Source organism: Helicoverpa zea, chromosome 31, assembly GCF_022581195.2.
Source record: "Helicoverpa zea isolate HzStark_Cry1AcR chromosome 31, ilHelZeax1.1, whole genome shotgun sequence".
Lineage (NCBI taxonomy): Eukaryota > Metazoa > Arthropoda > Insecta > Lepidoptera > Noctuidae > Helicoverpa > Helicoverpa zea.
The window spans coordinates 16,568,510-16,588,216 of NC_061482.1; the positions used below are offsets into that span (position 1 = coordinate 16,568,510).

At 39.1% G+C, this 19,707-nt stretch overlaps 1 protein-coding gene across 5 annotated transcripts in view; it reads right to left on the minus strand.

Moving 5' to 3' along the window:
- The window catches only part of LOC124644905 (glucose transporter type 1), a 154,072-nt gene that overhangs the window by 35,358 nt on the left and 99,007 nt on the right, over window positions 1-19,707 (minus strand). For all 5 annotated transcript variants that reach the window (XM_047184575.1, XM_047184576.1, XM_047184577.1 and 2 more), the window contains 2 exons: window positions 14,469-14,529; window positions 14,001-14,102 (listed from right to left, as the gene is read on the minus strand). In XM_047184575.1, the coding sequence (XP_047040531.1) occupies window positions 14,001-14,088 (88 nt within the window). In that variant the 5' untranslated portion in view covers window positions 14,089-14,102; window positions 14,469-14,529. The remainder of the gene's footprint in view (window positions 1-14,000; window positions 14,103-14,468; window positions 14,530-19,707) is intronic.

Below are 19,707 nucleotides of genomic sequence, written 5' to 3' on the forward strand. Positions count from 1 at the left end.
TAAAGTTGAAAAGTATCGAAACTCTTTGGTTCAAAAGTCAACGTAATAACTAATGAAAAAGAAATGTTTTTGTAGGTATGTCAGTCATTGCTTTTGTTCAGTGGAGCACACCAGGGCCAAAGCCTGCCGGGGCTGCAGTATTGTTCGAGAGAGTTACCGTGGTCCTGGTACATAAAGGGTTTAAGAAGGAACATGATGGGTTTAAGTCAGTAAGAGTATGAAACTCCCTCATGGAGCACCCGCACAAGAAAAGTCGTTGTTTTTGTTTTTGTTATGCGCTATGAAGATATTATTTTATCTGTCATAGGTCCAGGCTGTTAAGCGATAATATAAAATCATTGTTTTTTTTTTTAATTCATTGAAAGAAATACTGTAGAGCGAACATAAAGCGTCCCTGGTGGTAGCCACTTTGAGTAAGGATGTGAATTACTTGATTGAATAACAAGGCCGGATAACCTACAAGTAAGTAGAAGGAAAATTACATTAAACTATGGACCCATAAAGGACAATCTAACTGATCGTTATGAAACTGAACGCTTCCCGGAATATGTATATGGAAATTGAACATAATATAGCTAAGCTCTGTGAACATTTAAATATAACGTTCGTCATCGTGCTTATTGCGCAGATTATTGCAATGCTTTTTACCCCATTTTCATTTCAGGAAATCATTTTCAATATCGGTGTACCACGGCTGCCCACGGGACAATCGCATTCACTACGCCAACCAATACTTTTAAAATATCATCAATATTCAATAAAAGTACTTAAATTCACACCACTACGCATTCAATTAGTCAAGAGCATTCATCTTGATTAATTTTAATGAAATGCAATTCATGTTAAAATCCATGTTTCGAGAATTTGAAGTATGTTTTCATTTTAAAGGAATGTTAAAATCCAATTCCATATTCGTTCCAATTTAAATATGTTTTACGGGTTCAATAGATGCGAGGATTATGGATTACGTAAATTGATTTCACAGTATATGAAATTTACTCATAATTAAATCAAAATAATGAGGTACACTAATTAACATTCCGTAAGTAATGCACTGATTTATATTTTGTTTAATTAAGTTCGCATTGTTGTTTGTATCACTGTTAATGCGAGCGTACTAAGTATAGATAGGATGACTGATGATGATGATTTTAAATAAAAACCCCTCTGAGCAGTCGGGTAAATACCACACACCTCCTGTTCTTATGCTTAATTTGCATTCTGATTAAACGGTAAGAGATACTACGTTATCCAGTCGAACACCTCGAATTACATGTCTCTAGCAAATAAAGTTTTTTGTGGGTTGATCGTTATTCCTTGAGAATGGAGAAAAAAGAGCGTATACAACAAGCAACATATTTCTAGATCCATAACAATGGTGAGCCCATTTTAAATATAACACAATATGAGAGGTCTTCCTAATATTTTAAATGCGAAAGTCCGTTTGTTTGCGACGCTTTCACGCAAAAACGACTTAACCGATCATCGTGAAACTGTGTACACATATTCTTGGTGATGCTAGAATGACCATAGGATATTTTTTATTTTATAAAAAGAAAACTCACTCGGGACGCGGGTGAAACCGCGGGGAACAGCTAGTATGTCTTTAATGGGCAAATGTTGTGAGAACTCGTTAGTACAATGATTACTAGTAACATTTGTTAAAGATGCTCAAATGGGCCACGACACTGTGTCTTCCGTATCTCACAAATAAATATTGACTCAAAACCAAATATCCCGGCCGATATTCCTGCCTACCCAACAGTTGTGACAGATGGATAAACAAAGTTTGACAAACACACGGTTGCTTTCATGAAACGTGTAGGATACCGGACTCAAAGTGAAACGTCATAATAAAAATAAAAAAACGACTGAAGCCAATAAAAGTTGCCGTATTTGAAAACATGAAAACCAAATCTGTACTGAAAGTCTAAAAAGTTCCAAAAAAATTGACGACTACCTCGTCGAATATCGAATGCTTATTGGTCAGTTGGAAACGGTGGGCGTTAGCAATGAATATTGGCCAATCAGGAAGCAGAATGGAATTTAAATAAAAGTGCCTTGTTTTGGGTTTGGAATATTTAAAGTCATTAGCATGTTTTCTCATGTTGTTTAATTACAAATATTGTATTTTAAGAAAAATGTGCTTCCAAATCCTATAAACAGACCATAGATAACATTTATTAATCCGATGTTTGTATAAACAAGCCAAGCTATAATTGGTAAATCGAAAACTATTTCCTAATGGGAGTACCAGCACACGGAAAACTTTTAGTCGTGCGATAGTTTGTAGCTATATTCTGTAATAGTTTGTGCTCATAAATCAGTATGAAGATAAACAGTAGTTTGCACATTACAAAGACAGATAGGTATTTAGCTGGTATCAAACCGACTGAATACTTTGATTGAAAACCATCGGGCCAACTATCGGGCGACTTTAGTCTGCAGAAAGAAGTCCGTTTCTTGAGAAAAATATGCTTCTAAATTCTATAAACCGACTACAGAGTTCGAAATGGCACAAAAACGTTCAGCCACTAATCCGATGTTTGTGTAAACAAATAAAACTTGATAAATTAATAACTGTTATTTCCTATTATTAATCAAACTTAGTACTTATTAAATAAGCTGATTACTAACAAACGCATTTATATTGCCTGAATAAATAATGCACGTGACTACAATGCAAGGTTACAGTAATAGTCTAAAATTCCGGAAACCGCGACCTGAACAATTGCGGTCTTGTCGAGCACTGAATTATATTCAATACCAAATCACAAATATCATTAATTAATTCTTAATTACGTTGCCAGTGTTTTAGTGTACTTCATTAATAGTGCTAATGTTTCAAATGAATACTCGATGCTATATTGCTTGTTGTAATAATATGTATATTAACATGGTTTTTGTTTGGTTATGAGAAATGCGCAAACTATGGGATGCGTCTTATGTCATTATCCCATTTGCCTAGCCTTTCCCCAACTGTTCATGTCAAGGCTAAGCCAAGGCTTAATGTCTAACCAAATGTAGCTGAGTATTCGTTTGTTACAAGGAGCGACTGCCTAACTGACCTCCTCAACCCAGTGACCCGGGCAACCTAATACCTCTTGGTAAGACTGGTTGTCTGATTTACTGGCTTCTGACCTGTACCGACTGCCAAAGATGTTCAAATGTTAGCCGGGATAAAAACTTAACGTGTCTTCCGAAACATAAACGAACTCCTCATGAAATAGTTGGTCACCCGTCTACAGACGCTCAAAGCAGTCATCAGACTATGGTCGATCGAATCATGATTTTGTCATGAGTTCCCTATGAATATGTACTTCTTAATCATTTAAAAAATCTATAAACAAACTTTTTTTTTCTGTTTCTGTTTGTCTATTTGTTTGTACCTGAAACTTCTGCGCCGATTTGAAAAGATCTTTTATTGTTGGAAAGCTACACTCTGCCCGAGTAGTGAGGCACAGCTTGATAAACTTGAGCGACTTCAAAACGTTTGTATTAGATTTATATTTGGCTTGCACAAATATGATCATATTTCTGAATTCCGTTCAAAACTCAAGTGGCTTCCTATACGTCTTCGCCGGAATACTCATATCCTGTCTTTACTGTACAACATTTTGTTCAATCCAAAAAACCCGTCCTATCTAAAAGAACGTTTTAAGTTCCTTAATGACACACATGCAAAATGTCTAAGGTCATCTGAGAATTTGAGGCTAGAGATGCCATTGCATTCCACTAGCTTCTTTGATAAATCTTTTACCGTTCAAGCTGTGCGGTTGTGGAATGCATTGCCCGTGACAATAAGGCAGGCTCAATCTCTAGCAATCTTCAAGAACCTGGTGAAAAAGCACTACCTTTCCAATTTATAATCCAGTAAAATACCATATTGTTGCGGAGTAGGTATCACTAAGTTTATTGGCAACTTTCAATATATATTATATATATACATATTTGTGCTATTTTATAAATATATATTTATTATATGTATATGTATTTATTTATTTTTTTATTTTGTCTATTTTTAGGTATTAATATTATACATAGTACACCAAAAACTACCTGCAATACAGTTATTTCTTTTTTATTCTCAATCCATCCAAAGGTTGTCTGTAAGAGATCGCTTTTAGCGATAAGACCGCCCATTGTGTCACCGACTTTTAAATCTGTAGATCAGTGTTTTGTTGTTGTTTTTGTTTTTTTTTTTTTTTAATTTGGTGTACATAATAAAGAGTATATCTATCTATCTATCTATCTATCTAAAGGCTACATTTTATCCCGGTACGATCAGTACTTCGCGATTTCAAAACCGCTGGTAATCGACTAGTTTATAATAACATGCTTCATAGCCGTGCTGGTCATGCAGGTGTTTTTATTAAATGAACTACTAAGCTGTTTCCAGGTAGTCGCCACGTTATTAAAAATTATATTTTCCACCGGCATGTTTTAATCAAATTAATTCTCGAGCCAGATGCCTGAGATTTTTTCAGATAATCCTGAAAAAAAAAAATGCTGTCCTACTTTTTATATTTTGTTTGTTTAGGGATAAAACCAGCTATAATATAAGAATAACTTTGTAAAATACGGACAATTTTAGTTTCTGTTTGTGTGTCAATTATAGTGTCTGCTACGATTATCCGCACACTGCAGAATAAATGGTCGGTCTGGTAAGAATTTTTTTAAACAAAATCTTGATTCTATGAAGGCTAAAAACTTTGTAATTTGTAATTCATCTTCATACTAATTTATGAGCCCCAAACAAACTGTCAGTTTTAATACCTATAGCGCAATTCAATAGATTTTGGTACATTCAAAAACAAGATTTTTCCGCTTCAGAAATAAATCCGTTTTGTATTAAAATCATTCAGCCTTTTTCATTGCACTCGAGTGTTAAAACCCCAAACTTTTTATTCGCTGTGTTAATTTTTCGATGCACGAGCAAAAAAGAATACAAAGGGTTGTTTGATCCCGATTGTGGCGCACAATGGCACATTCATGTATATTCGTGGTACATTTTGTGGTTTCAAATATTTATCAGTCGCAAAAAGAAACTCGTGTTAGTTACACATTTTATAACTCAAAAATGGCTGAACAGTTTAAGCTAAAAATTAGAGGGGAGGTAGCTTAGACCCGGGAGAAGGATATAGGATAGTCTTTGTCAACATTCAGCTCCGGAAGCAGTTATGTCGGGACGCGGGTGAAACCGCGGGCAGAAGATAGTAACATTAGTTGTGTAGACAGATGCAACCGTGGGAATCAGCTAATTTTGACGTTAAAGACTACCAGCCTTACTTATAAAAATCAACTAATCACATTACTACTTAAAGCCTTAAGTAGTGATTAAATTATTTTGACCTATAAACGTTGCTTAAGCATGTCTTAAGTAATGAACAGATAATGACATAAAAACATACTAATTTCTCAACACTACCTGAATGTTGGTAGCTTAAAAAAATATTTGTCATGAAAACGTTGTGTAATGGCAACAATGGCATCCGTAAAATATAAAATTAAAAAGTCGAGCTGTCAATAAACCGGAAATGAAAAATCAGCTGGTAAGAATCCAGCCATTTTGCTAATTAGCGGGTTAAACAAGGGTGTGAGGCTATTTAATTTGACAGCTCATTTAAGACATTGCTAAGAAAATGATTTATTTCAGCCACGTTTATAAGTAAGATTTTTTCTTAAACACCCCTTAAGTATAACTTATTATTTAATTCATGTTTATAAGTAAGACTGTATGTTTCCAGACAATGTGTAGGTACATAAATATTAAATACATTGGACTGAACTTATGATTGATTACTTGGCCGCCCTTCTCTGTAATTGTTACTAAAACGGGAATATAAGATACTTAAACCACTTATAATTGCAGAACGATTAACTGACAGTGGCGAGGCGTCCTTATAAGCCGATTCCCATCGGCTTCCCTTTCGAATTTCAAGAAAGAAGCATAGGTATAAGTTATAATATAGGTATAGGTATAATTAATATAATCATTTAAACCACACAATTTAAATATGTAGGTATAACAAAACGCCTACCACCGTAAAAAAAATTGTCTATAAATTACTTGAAACATTTTGCTCCTACTAAATAAGCCGCGGCTTCCTCCTCCATACAAAAATACGCTTGCGTGACGTCATCCACGCCGCGCCGCGCGATGTTCGCAAAATAAGGGCGAGCGGTAAGCCGGCTCACGGAGCGGCTTCCACCAATCAAAACTCGCGAGTGAACGAGAAAGAACGCGTCAAGAGTAGAGTAGCTATATCTGTCTACGCGCGAGTGACAGCGCTTTCTCAAATATGTAAACAAACAAATCAGACAAATTCACTCTCATTGTTCTTATTTTGTTTTAGATAATACCATTAACAATTTGTTCTTTGTATTACTTAATTGAATTTATTAGTGTGTGTATCATTTGGAAATAACATAGTTCGTGTGTGTGTTTTAGTTACATTATGTCAACATAGATGGCGTTGTGCATTTTTATGCAAATCCTGAATCGCGGTGTTAAGATTCTCCGCGATTTAATGACCCTAGTTGGGAATTTATTTAATTTTATGAATTCACCAAGTATATAATTTTGATTAAATAGTTGGCAGTATCATTACTCCCTACTAATTCCCGCGATCGCACTGTGTGACCTGGTACTCAGTACAAGTACAGTACTACAGTGTGTGTACCTAGTGAAAATAGAGATATCTACGTTGAAATGATGTATTTTGATACGTAGACAGTTTTTTTTTTTTTTTTTTTTTTTTTTTTTTTTTGAATGGCATCTCGCAGTTCAGCCTAGGAGGCTGTTTACTGCTTAACCGGACAAATCCCTGTGGATGCCTAGAGTTTAAGGCCTCCAGCCAGGGGCAAAAAAGCTTATAAACTAAGCGACTGCGCTAAGGGCACCCCCTGTGGGGTACGAGCCTCGGCTTAGGGCGTCGCTGACTACAGCAAAGGGACAGGCTGGATCATGTTTAAGGGGCGTTTTAACTTTAACGCTCAGCTACGCGGGCTGGCTAAGCAAGGGTCGGGGGGGGGAGTTTGACTTTCTACGCGTACGCGTACCTCGGCGGCGAGGTTTCGGAAGTTTCCGGATGTGTCTGTGTTTCCTGAGAGTGCTAGTGTCCCTACGGCTCTCTTGGAGCACTGTGATGGGGTCGTCAGGAAGGGTCAGGGTGTGTCTTGGCCGGCGGAGTTTACTCATCCGCGAAGGTTCGTATTGGACGGCCGATACGATCAGTGGGTTGCGGTGCTTGACTGCACCGTCGAAGTGACGCTTGGTGAGGCGTTTGAGAAATTGCGCCACGGTAGGCACTTTAAGATCGACGTGTAACATTTCGTTACGAACGTAGAAGGGCGCTCCGGTTATTCTACGGAAATACTTGTTCTGCAGGGTCTGCATTCTGTGGATGAAGCGGGGTTTTGCGTGGGCAAAGATGGCTCCCGCATACGTCATGATGGGACGGATCACACCTGTGTAAAGGCGCAGTTTAGCTTTAAGAGCTAACTTACTTGACGCATTGGTCAGGAAGTAAAGGCGGCTCATAGCGAAGGCGGCTCTGCCGCGGGCCGCTTTGATGTGTGGAGCGAACGTGAGATGTTTATCTAGGATTACTCCTAGATATTTGGCTTGCTCTTTCCAAGGAATGGGCTTGCCGTTCATGGTGACAGGGGGGGGAGTGCCAGGCTTGTGGCGTGGTCTACTGAACAGCACCGCCTGGCTTTTGTCCGGGTTCACTTCGATTCTCCACTTCCTGAACCAGTCAGCTAAGTTGTTGACTGCCTCCTGGAGGGTTCGGGTGATGGTTTTAATGTCACGGCCTGTATAGTATATGGCCGTGTCATCAGCGAAGAGTGCGAGTTTTACTTTTTGGGACTTGGGAATATCGCTCGTGTACAGCGAGAAGGCGAGTGGGGAGATGACAGAGCCCTGAGGGACTCCCGCTGTGATCGGGTGTGGGTCAGATAGTGACTTGCCGATGCGGTAACGAAAGGTGCGGTTCGACAGAAAGTCTCGCAGGATGAGTACGAGACGATCCGGCACTCCTAGTTGGTATAGCTTATATATTAAGCCATTGTGCCAGACCTTGTCGAAGGCTTTCGCTATGTCAAAGAAGAGCACCCCCGTTGGGAGTTTACGTTGGAACCCAACGCTTACGTCCTCAACGATACGGTGCACTTGGTGGACACACGAGTGTTGGTTTCTAAATCCAAACTGCTCGTTAGGAATGAGGCTCTTTCTCTCGACATAATCTTTGAGACGCTTATGAATAAGTCTCTCATAGATTTTGCCGAGAGAGGTGAGGAGGCTGATCGGTCTGTAGCTCGAAGGCTCCGATTTAGGTTTGCCTGGTTTGGGTATGCCGATGACTGTGGCTTCTTTCCAGGCTTGGGGAAAGATGTTATTGTTCAAGGCGCCATTGAAGATGGCTACCAATAGAACAATCATTTGGGCGGGGAGAAGTTTGATGACTTTGTTCGTGATTCCGTCCCTGCCGGGAGCTTTCCTCGGCTGAAGGTTTTTGATGATGTCCTCTACCTCGTCTACAGTGACGGGGGGTAGGGGGTCATCTGGGTCATCAATGGGTGGGAGGGCTGCTCTACGTTCGACCTCTGCGTTCACCTTTTCGAGGTGGCGCTGGTCGAAGGGTTGTGAGCTGGGAGAGCATTGGGACTCTAGGCTGTTGGCTAGGCATTCCGCTTTCTCGGCATCTTCGAAGGCGATGCTTTTGTCGGGTCTGGTGATGGGAGGAATGTTATAGTCCTCGACGGAACGTAACTTCCTTTGGAGTTGCCAAAAGGCGAGGTGATTAGGCTCAAGTTCGCTCAACGTCTTGTCCCAGCGGCTCGAACGTAACTCCGCCATGCGTGTCTTGACAGCACGCTGCAATCTACGCATGTGGGTTTTGTTCTCCTCGCAGGGAAAGGCGCTGTAGGCACGTGTGGCTGCATTCTTCTCGGTTAACAATTCACGTACGTCGACGGGCAGTTTCCATCGTTGATCACTCAACTCTGGGACTTCCCGTGAGCAATCCTCAATTATGGATTGCACGTGCTCTGTTAGCGAGTCGATTGCGACCGTCGTGTCCGCGACTGAGCTAATATTATCGGGGATTTTATCCAGGTGGGGTGACGTGGTAGATTCCAGCTTTTCGCTTACTTTCTTCCAGTCAGTTACCACCCTGGTAGGAGTTGGAGCGTCCGGGTCTTGGCCCGTTCGAGACTCTAGGTGTACTAATACTGGCCTGTGGTCTGAAGTAAGCTCGTGGATGGTTTCGATTTGCTTCAGCCTGAGGTTAATGTTCTTGAGTAGAGCTATGTCAAGAACGTCAGGTTGACGCGTCGTTAGATGAGGGAAGTGGGTGTGCTCCATTGGGGCTATCGGATCAAAGTGGAGTATACCACTATGGTTGAAAATAACTTTACCTCTGGGGTTTGATAGTCTGCTGTTCCAGGCAGGGTGTTTGGCGTTGAGGTCTCCTGCTATGATAACAGAGTTGCTCAGGCCGAAGAGAGTGGTGAGGTCCTTTATGAGAAGGGAGTGATTTTCCGTTTCCCCCTTTTTTGGAGCCATGTACGCAGAGACGATTGTCACTGGCGGGTGGTTCGTCATGCCTAGCCGGCATAGAGATACTTCTAGAGTTGATTCTAGGACTGGTGGGTCTAATCGAATGCAGTGCAGAGAATTCTTATAGTAGATAAGAGTGCCTCCGCCTGGACCGCGCGACCGATCATTGCGCACTAGACTGTAGTTAGCAATTCTGGGGTCGCGGTTATGAGGTTTTAGAAAGGTTTCCTGGATAAGGAAGACGTCAATTTGGTGATCGCAAAGGAAGTTTGCGATCTCCTCCTTCTTGTCATTCATGCTATTTGCATTGAAGTAGGCCAATTTTAGGGAACGCGGTTTGAAACACGACCTTGTATGGAACCTATCCATACTAGTCGTAATTAAGTGCCCCTAGGGCCCGTTCTATGTCTGGGTATCGACCCAGAATTTCGAGGAGTTTATGGGCATTGTTGCCCGCGGCCTTGACTTCCGCCGCCATGCGATCGGCGGCAGGGGTGAAAAACGCTCTGTAGGCGTTGAAAATAACATCTATTGCCCGTTCCCCGTTGGGGGGGGCAGGGGAATTGCGCACTGGGCCTGGGGCTTGTGCAATGGGTGTCGGGGCGGGGGTGGTTCTCCGCTCGACCAAGGTTGGAGTGGTAACTGCAACCGGGGGAGGGACAGCGGTGTCCATTAACCCCGGGATGGATGGGGTTGCAGTGGGACGCAGGGAGGGGAAGGCTCTCTGGTGATTGAGAGCGTTCCATGGAGACGGTCTCTGTGGGCTGAGTCTGGCGGGAGGGGGTTGGGAGGCCTTCACCGAAGGACTCTCCCTCTGTTGCCGCGCGCTGTGGCGTTTGGCCAGCCTCCTTTGGGCTAACTTGGGGGCTTTCGGACAGCCCCTGTAGTTGGCGGGGTGACCCGCTTGGCCGCAAAGCACGCAGCTTGGAGGCTCCGTGCATTGCGTGACATCTTTGGGGCGGGGGCAGTCCGCCGTGGAATGGGCCCCTAGGCACTTAACGCACCTGTGCGGGGCGAAACAATTGCCTTGGCTGTGACCATACAGCTGGCATCTATGACATTGTCCTACAATTGAGGACTTGTATGGCTTTTCAACCTTAATGCCCGTGAGCGAGCAGATCGATTTTATCTTGAAAATGGGGTGTGGGCCGGTGGTCTGCTCACAAATGACCAGTACCATGTCGGCATCAGGTTTCTTTTTAATGTACCTATAGCATTTATCGCATTAGACTGTTTTCCGATCCGACAGATTGTTTACTTTAGGAAGGAACTTATTTTTCAAGGTTAAGTTTTGAGAATAAAAACGTGTTATAAAACTCGGGCACGCCGCTCGGGTGAATTACCTACCAATATTACGTCTATATATACACGTCAATATACGTCTATAAACGTCCTGACGGATAAATACCTACGATAAATATCAATGGCTAACAGGCCGTTGTAAATTAAATACTTAAAATGTATTGTTTCTAGTGCCAAGTTTTCTCAGATTCTAGTACCTAGTTAATATACCTAACTAAAGATAATAAAGTTTTATAGATATTAATAATCTGCCGAATTCCTCGAGAAAACATGTTCAAACTATCAGTCTCTCAGTCAGTGCTAAAAGGTGGACTGAGAAATTACCTCCATTACCTCTCCCCCCACATCCCTGAGTACTCCCCCCCCCAGTTTTTTTTTTTGCTGCGGCTTCCCTATTTCATTAAACCACCCTTCGCCACTGTTAACTGACTATAGTATTCCTAGCAGAAAAAGCTTCTTTTCCTTCTTGGCATTCGGGAAACAAGTAGACAAGTTATAAAAGAAATCGATACATAAGTAAGTTTTTTGAAGTATTAAAAGTTTGTGTATGCAAGTTTGCATGTTTCTAGGTATCAGAAATATTTTGAAAAAAAACTTTGACGAGCTGTCTGTGCTCGCAAAGGGCACAAATTATTTTTCAATTATTTATATTTTATTACTCTTTAACTTTCATTTAATCAACACTGAAAATATAAAATATTGAATTAATTTAGTTGCGCCGATAAAATTAGGAAAAACAATAAGTAGGTATCGTAATAACTGCAATATAACAAGTGAATTTGCCTAAAAATAAATAAAATAATTTAAGAAATTAATATAAGGGCCTATAATTTTTCTTCGTTTTATTTTTATCCCTGTGGTCTTAGAATAGTTGCGAACGCTTGATCAAGCACCGGGGGACTGCAGTCTTGCATGTCGTGGGCAAGTTATTTTACGCACACTACTAACTTGTTATTTTTGTACCCATACACGAGCCTGTACTTAATAAGCCATCGTTCTGCAGAAATAATAAACGTTTAACAAAAATCTTTTATATCATTTTTTATAAAGTCCTATATCTTTGTATGAAAAGTATTTAAGATAATAAATTCTCAATGACCTTGAGAATATAGAGGTTGCAAAATCAAAATTGTGCAATGATCAAATGACATGTTAAATACTCTAATAATGAATTCGGCTTTTGAAAACGACATTTCATGGAACAATGAAATTGCGAAGTTAACAAAGGTACGTTTTGAATGCTAGCTGCCGACTGCAACTGTCGGCCGCACATGCCGCGACTGCATGAAAACAATTAATATCTAAAGGCGAGTGCACGTGCTGCTGCCGCTTCGATTCAAAAGGGTTTCATATAAATACACACAAATCAGCATTGCAGCTGCGTTTAATTTTAAAGAAGTCACGGCACATGGTGTCGGCAGTTTCAGTAGACGGATGGCATTCAAAACGTATATTTACTTGCTGATATAAAATAGTTGAGGATCTATTAAACATTTCAACCAAGTATAGGAACATGATGTAATAATGTTAAATCCAATAAATAGATCAAGGTTGTATCAGCGAGCCAGAAGTTATCAGCTAACTCGTGCCTAAGTTCTAAAAGTTCTTATAAGTTGCTCTTAAGTCTGCCGATGCAGGTAAGCCGGCCGTCACCTACATTCTGAAAACCCTTAGCTCGAAATAATCTCTTAGCTACATCTAATATTTGTTGTTACACATCGCCTGGAAAACTTCACATTCATCATCTGTTGGAGTCGGCTTCCAGTTTAACTCGATGCAGCTGAGTACCAGTGTTTTGCAAGGAGCGACGGCCTATCTGATTTTCTCAACCCAGTTACACGGGTAACCCAATACCCAATAATGTAAGACTGGATATTAGACTTACTACCTTACTGCTAGATATGTTCAATAACCGCCTAGACCCACAGTTTAACATCCGAAACACAGACATTGGTGTCCAAGATGTACTTAGAAGGTATAAATTCAAACTTAGAAAAGTTGTATTGGTACTGTAGGTAGAGCTCACACTCATATTGTAGAGTTTAGTCCTTTACCCTCTAGGCCACCTACGACTCTGTAAATCATTTCTCATAAAATATTTATTCACTAAAATAATTATCGGAGAAAGCAGAGCAGTTGTAAAATTATTCCGAATGTAATAAAATGTACCTGTAAATGCACGAATTACATTTATTGCATTAAACCGCAGAAAAACTTCATGATTTCCCCGACGATTTATGATAAAATATTAAATAACGGTTGGCGGAAGGCGTGATAACAGTATTTGCATATTATATTTTCTTCACCTGCATGTCATATTTACTGAATGCAATTTATTCCTACCGTTCACATTTATTCGTACATTTCATGAGTTAAATGTGAAGTCCCTTTCATATTTGTTTAACATAATAGTAATGTAATGTAGTAATGGAATATTTGTTTAACAGACCTATATTTTTTGCTCTTTGACTTAACTAACCATATTATCGCTTTCTAATTACACCTACAAATATGTGACATAAATTTTAAGACTGTCTTCTTTTTAAGATTATAAGCACACTCGGAAAATGACAAAATAGCAGTTTAGATTTTTTCACAATTGCGATATAAAGATCCCATTTTATTTTATTTGCTAAAACAGTTTCATAATCATATAGACAAACTCAAAACTATTCGTATCTGACCGTGGAAGCTTTTAGTCTAACTACAATATAATTTATGAGCGAAACAAACTTTAACCGTGTCTATTTCACACCTGCCCTTGAAATATTAGATAGAAATAAAACGAGAGAACAAAGTTTTAAATTAGCCTACCCTCGTGCAAGTTGCGCAGGCTTTCAATGAGAAACGCGAGAAGCCTACTCGTGCCGCGGCCTGACTTACTTTGCCCTACTATCCTTGGCCTACAGTCTACAACCAACGAGTTAGCTGATAACTTTGATCTCGCAGCAATCTAAACTTATGCTACGGTGTTCTAACGAGCCCTTTTAACCTAATGCAATATCCGTTTACTTTGACATAGTTGCAAATCAGTTTGAGTAACTGCATGCATATTTTCTTGACTTTGACATAGTTCCGAGGGCTCGTTAGAAAACCTTAGCGCGATGATAGGAATGCTACAGAATGAGTTTACCTGAAATTTGGTCTATGGGTGAGTACAGAGGGGGCTCCTCCCCTCCTGGGTGTTGGTGTTCCAGTAGACGGTGACACGACTGTCTCATGAGCGCTCCCGACACTGGCGGACAGACAAACGGACATACAGCGTCAAGAGTAATAGGCGCCCAGCCTGTCTTGTGCCACTATGGTCATAGCTGTACCCTGTGAGCTGTGACGTCACTAGCAATACCGGTCGAAACTGGTTCAGCAATGGACACAATGAAGGTTTGTACATAAAGTAGTCGCATGCGTATGAAAGTACATTTCAATGTTGATGAGATGGAAAATATAAATTAGAATTCGCAAATACTGATGATAATTTAAGAAAATGAGACATAAGAATAGAGTTTGCAAAACCATGGTTTGGCAGCAGGTTTTTATAAAAAGCGTGTTCTATCGCAATCAGTGTAGCAGTACATAAAGTAGTATAATAATAAAAGGTTACCTTTATTCTAGTTATTGTCATTTGACTACGACTGCTGTCAGTCTAACCGGCGACATTGTGTCTGTAACAATACAAGAAATACTATTAATTGAAATGTTGGAACGGTCAAGTAATGTTAAGTAAACCCTTCGGGCATCTTCAATAATCTAAAGAGATACTATACCTAAAACTCAATTATATACCTAAAAACTTCTCCAAAAGGTCCCTTCCCTTAAGACACATTAAACATTCGTTCATTCGCGCACTAACATATATACCTACAAACATGCAGGTCAAACTGAGAACCTCTTTTTTGGAAGTCGGTTAAAACAGTATCAAATTACCCGAATTTTTTACAAAAATTATCCAACCCACAATGTCAAGTAAGTCACGCGATTACCACTACAACATAGGCATAGAACTGTACCGCATCACTTTGCACTTGATTTGAAGGGGCTCAGTTAATTTACCCAGAACATCCTTAAGTTTGCTGTTCGAACTATAAGAGGATTATTTACTTGTTTGATGTGATAAAAAAATATTATGTAAATTAAGTTCATATCGACCAGCTTTCTAGGCTGTACATTAAAATGATACTTCCAAAGCATTTTGAACCTTGTTTCTGATAGCATAAGACTCTAAACCACATTGGTCAATTTGTCACAGTCACAGTTATATGGGAGAGTCCGAAGCATGGTTTCCAATTGCCACTGGACAGTGGAATTCTTGTTAGAATTGTACTCGACTTCGCTATGCAGACAGTTTTTAATTAAAGACAAGTTTCAGTATAACCAACCTCGTCAATGTCGGTAAGAAAGGAATGTCGAATGCAGGTCCTTTATCAAGTAGATAACTGCGGATAACAAACCATTTACGGGCGTTTCGAATATTCTATCTATGTGTTGTTTTGATTTCTAGAGATAGAATTTTGAAATCAGCCCCATAAGAGTCATGTCAAATTCCTACCGTAATAAGGAAATCCACTGACATGTAGAATATAGGAATTTTTATAGTCCTGTACTGTCCTGTGCTCACGCGCTTGCAAAGGAAATTTCTAAGCGCCTTGTTGACACTTCTCGTGACCCAAGGGCTGGCTTTTATTTCGCACAGAGGTTGAGCATTGCCATCCAACGTGGCAATGCTGCCAGCCTTCTGGGTACATTACCCGGTGACAGCGATGAGGAGCAATTTTTTGATGCTATGTATTAGTTTTAAGTTGTATATATAAGGTACGTTCTTAGAACTTAGTTGCCTGTTAGGCATTGCAATTTATTACAATATAGATTAGATTAGGTCCTGTACTTCGACTTCTCGAGCTCAATACGGATTAATTTTAAATAGCGTCACGTTTTAAGAAGTTCTCTTAACTTATAGGTCAGTTAATAATGTGCCTATATCTGAAAATGTCATATTACACCGTTGACAGAAAACAGCTTAAATAACCTTCATAGAAAATGTTGTACACGAAATTCGCTTTTCAACCACGGATGTTACATGGAATCGGCATTACGAACAGCAAGTTTGGAAATGGTAATAGTGCTTCTAGCAAAACCGAGATTTAATCCGGTAACCATCGAAGTTGTGTGACTTTGTACTAATTGCAATATTGCAAAAGGATTAATACCCGCATACTGAAGACTAAACAGTCGGCCGACAGGTGACCTGGTTATCAAATAGATTTTTTTAAATAACATCTTCATTGCCGTCAAAGATTTCAGTCGGTCTGATACCGGCTAAATACCCGAGCTTTGTGATGAGCGTACTACTATTCATTTTTATACTGATTTATGACCCCTAACAACGTATCGGCCGACTAAAAGTCTGCAGTGTGCAAGCATTAAGAGCGAACAAACTGGCTGTAAAATGCACTACAGAATTCTTGAAAGTTAATGTAACTTCGTTTATTTTAGATAACAAAGCATTCCTGGATGAAAGCTATTCGTTTGTGCTTTCCAACTGCAATCAAACAATTATAATATAATCCTTATTATCATTTAATTAATCTAGTTCAGTTCATTACAATTTCTAATTAGCCCGTTGTTCATCAGATGCCTGGCCGCGATGTTCGATAGCGTTAATTATAGTTCGGCCATTCAGAGAATGCGTTCCTGACACGTCGCGATTGAACTGACGACGTAACTACATTCATTGATTATTGATATAATAATGTTGTTTTAATGCTCCTCAATTGTTAAAACGGTAAACAACCAGCAAAAATATTTTTATCGTAACTGCAACGCCATTGCAAAGTTACGTCGTCAGTTCAATCGCGACGTGTCAGGAACGCATTCTCTGAATGGCCGAACTATAGTTATCGGATCATCTGATTGCGGATTTTAGTTCTGCAAATGTGGTGCTATAAAAACATTGTCAAGTTTTTTGATGATTAAATAATTTGATTAATCTTTATTGCACACATAACTCTAGGTAACTATACTTAACTCTCTAAGGTATAACTCTTTATAAAATAATGTACACAAAAAATAAAGACAGTTTACGTTCATTTTCGTGTTTATTTAAGGCTCCGGGACGGTTCGAAAGAGTAACCGAGGCCCTGTTACGCAAAGGGCATAAGAAGGAACATGGTGGGTTTTAGTCAGTAGGAGTCTGACACTACCCCATGCTGCTTACGAACAGCGGGAGAGATCACCCAATGATTTTTCACTAAAAAATGTCATGGATAGGTACAACATTAATGAGGTGCAAGGTATCACGTTATACCCAATTGACTAATGAATTCCTATACAACAGTTAATACAATTAATTACGGCAATATAAAATTATCAGAAAACTTTAAATAGCAAAAATAAATACGTATACTAGATACCATTACTGGAAATTTATAACTGGATCCGAACGTGGGATTAATTCGCAAAACACATACCATGTACACCCACCGGCGGTATGTTGTACACGTACGATAGCGAAAATTGACATTTATTTCTGAATTTCTCGAAATAGCTGCCATTTATAAATAAATATACTGAATTAATCCGGCTCGAGGATATTGTATTGTTTGTTCCATTAAAACACATTTAATTAAACTAATTGCTTATTTAATTCAGTATTGTTTCCTATAATTTTAATTTTACTTGATTGCACAAACACTGCTTTCTTTTAATCATTGAAACTTGAACTAGGAAATCTTTCACATGATATTATGAAGGTTTTCTGAACCAATTAATAAAAATAAACATTTAAGACTTTTCCTTGAAATGCTTCAACAGAATTACGAGAATATAAGTACAGACTTTTTTACGTATTGACAAAGGAATCCGAAAAAAAAAAAAAAAATAATTAATTAATTATAGAAGGCATATGGTAATAAAATATTCCATCTTCACAAGGAAAAAATATTGAAGCAAAATATTTGTCGATCGTTCGATATATTTTTAGTTCAAAGCGTTTAAGCTTATTAAGTTATCACGAAGCTTTGAAGGCAATATTTCTTTCACGTTAATTTGAAACAATTTCAAATGGTATGCGAATGTAGCATTGTCCTTTACAAAATACAGTTTTGCATATAGCAGGAAAGGAATCGCTTGTTTACTTCACAAACCAGATGGACGTTAATTTGATTGCAGGTGTCTTTAACAATACTCAATGTTTTTGACGACCTTGATGGCGCGGTCACCATGCCGGACTGCCGAACTTATGGTCCCGTGTTCGATTCCCGGTACGATCAACATTTTTGTACCATTACCTTTTAAAAACTGAGGACCAACAATATGGTTGTTTGGTGGTGTTTATAAGATTTGTGTAGTAGTATGAATAAAAATAAATAACTCACAGACCTACAAATGACATCATTTTATAAAAGCTGCAGTCTAAAAAGTCGACCCGATGGTTGGCAATTTTTATTTACAAAGGTCTTTATTCCTGTCAAAGTTTTCAGCTGCTCTGATACAGGCTATCTATTTTTTTAATCGTGCTTACTACCATTCATCTTCATACAGATTAATGAGCGCAAACAAACTATCGGCCAACTAAAAGTTTGCAGTGTGCGGGTGCTCTATGACGTCACGATTTTCGCTGCCATCTAATGATGTTGGCGTGCTATTCAGTAACCGTTTTTCAGCAACTGAAAACAATCGTTCGACGGCTTATTCATTGCGGCGTTTTGTTAGGCGGTTTTCAGTTTTCAGTTGCATTTCTGTATGGATCCAAAAATTAAATTTCATGGAATCATATAATATCAGAGTGAATGGGATTGCTGGACTTGCTGGCTGACATAATGACTTCGTTTCGCTGTATACTGTAGGTACGTATAAATCAAGCATATAACGTGGCATTAAAAATGTAGACTTTTATATTTTTATCATTTTTCCCAAAGGTTTATTCAGATATTTATTTATTTTAATATTATTTTTAACTTGTATTCAGAAAAAGAAGTTTCCGGGGAGCATATATATAGAATACGCTCTCCGGCAACTTTTTTTCAAACTGAGGTTGTTCTCGAAATTCTTATGTTCGTTGGCACTAAGGAAGCGGTTGAAAACAGACTGGTGTGATAAAATTCGAGAATATGCGTTATATACGCATGGTGTGATAAAATTCGAGAATATGCGTTATATACGCATGGTGTGATAAAATTCGAGAATATGCGTTATATACGCATATTCTCGAATTTTATCACACCATCTGACCAGCTCTACTCACGCCTTAATTATAAGGCCATGGCATACATGAACAGCACGGCACGGCGCAGTTCGATTGACTTGGCATTTCAATTCGACCCTTAAATCGTATCTCGTAACATCTCCTGAGCCTTTTCCCAACTACGTTGGGGTCGGCTTCCAGTCTAACCGGATGCAGCTGAGTACCAGTGTTTTACAAGGAGCGACTGCCTGTCTAACCTCTTCAACTCAGTTACTTGGACACCCAATACCCCTTGGTTAAACTGATGTCAGACTTACAGAGTTTTGACTACCCGTAACGACTGCCAAGGATGTTCAATGACAGAATTTTTTCTCGTAAGTCGAGTCTCATATAAAACATTTTATAACGTCAATGTAGTATGACAGCTTCGGCGTGATGTGCCGTTCATGTGTGCCGCGACCTTTAGTAATAATTTTGCATAGTTACTAAGAGTTTTTCAGGAATAAGCTCGTTATGGTAAAAATAATTATTTTAATAAGTATTTGCTTTCTACGAGTTGAAGAAAAGGCGTCTAACGGTGTGTAGGTTTTATTCAAAACGCGTGGACGCCATAAGCTGCTTATTTTTATAAAAATAAAACTTAATTTGTTTATCAGGTCTA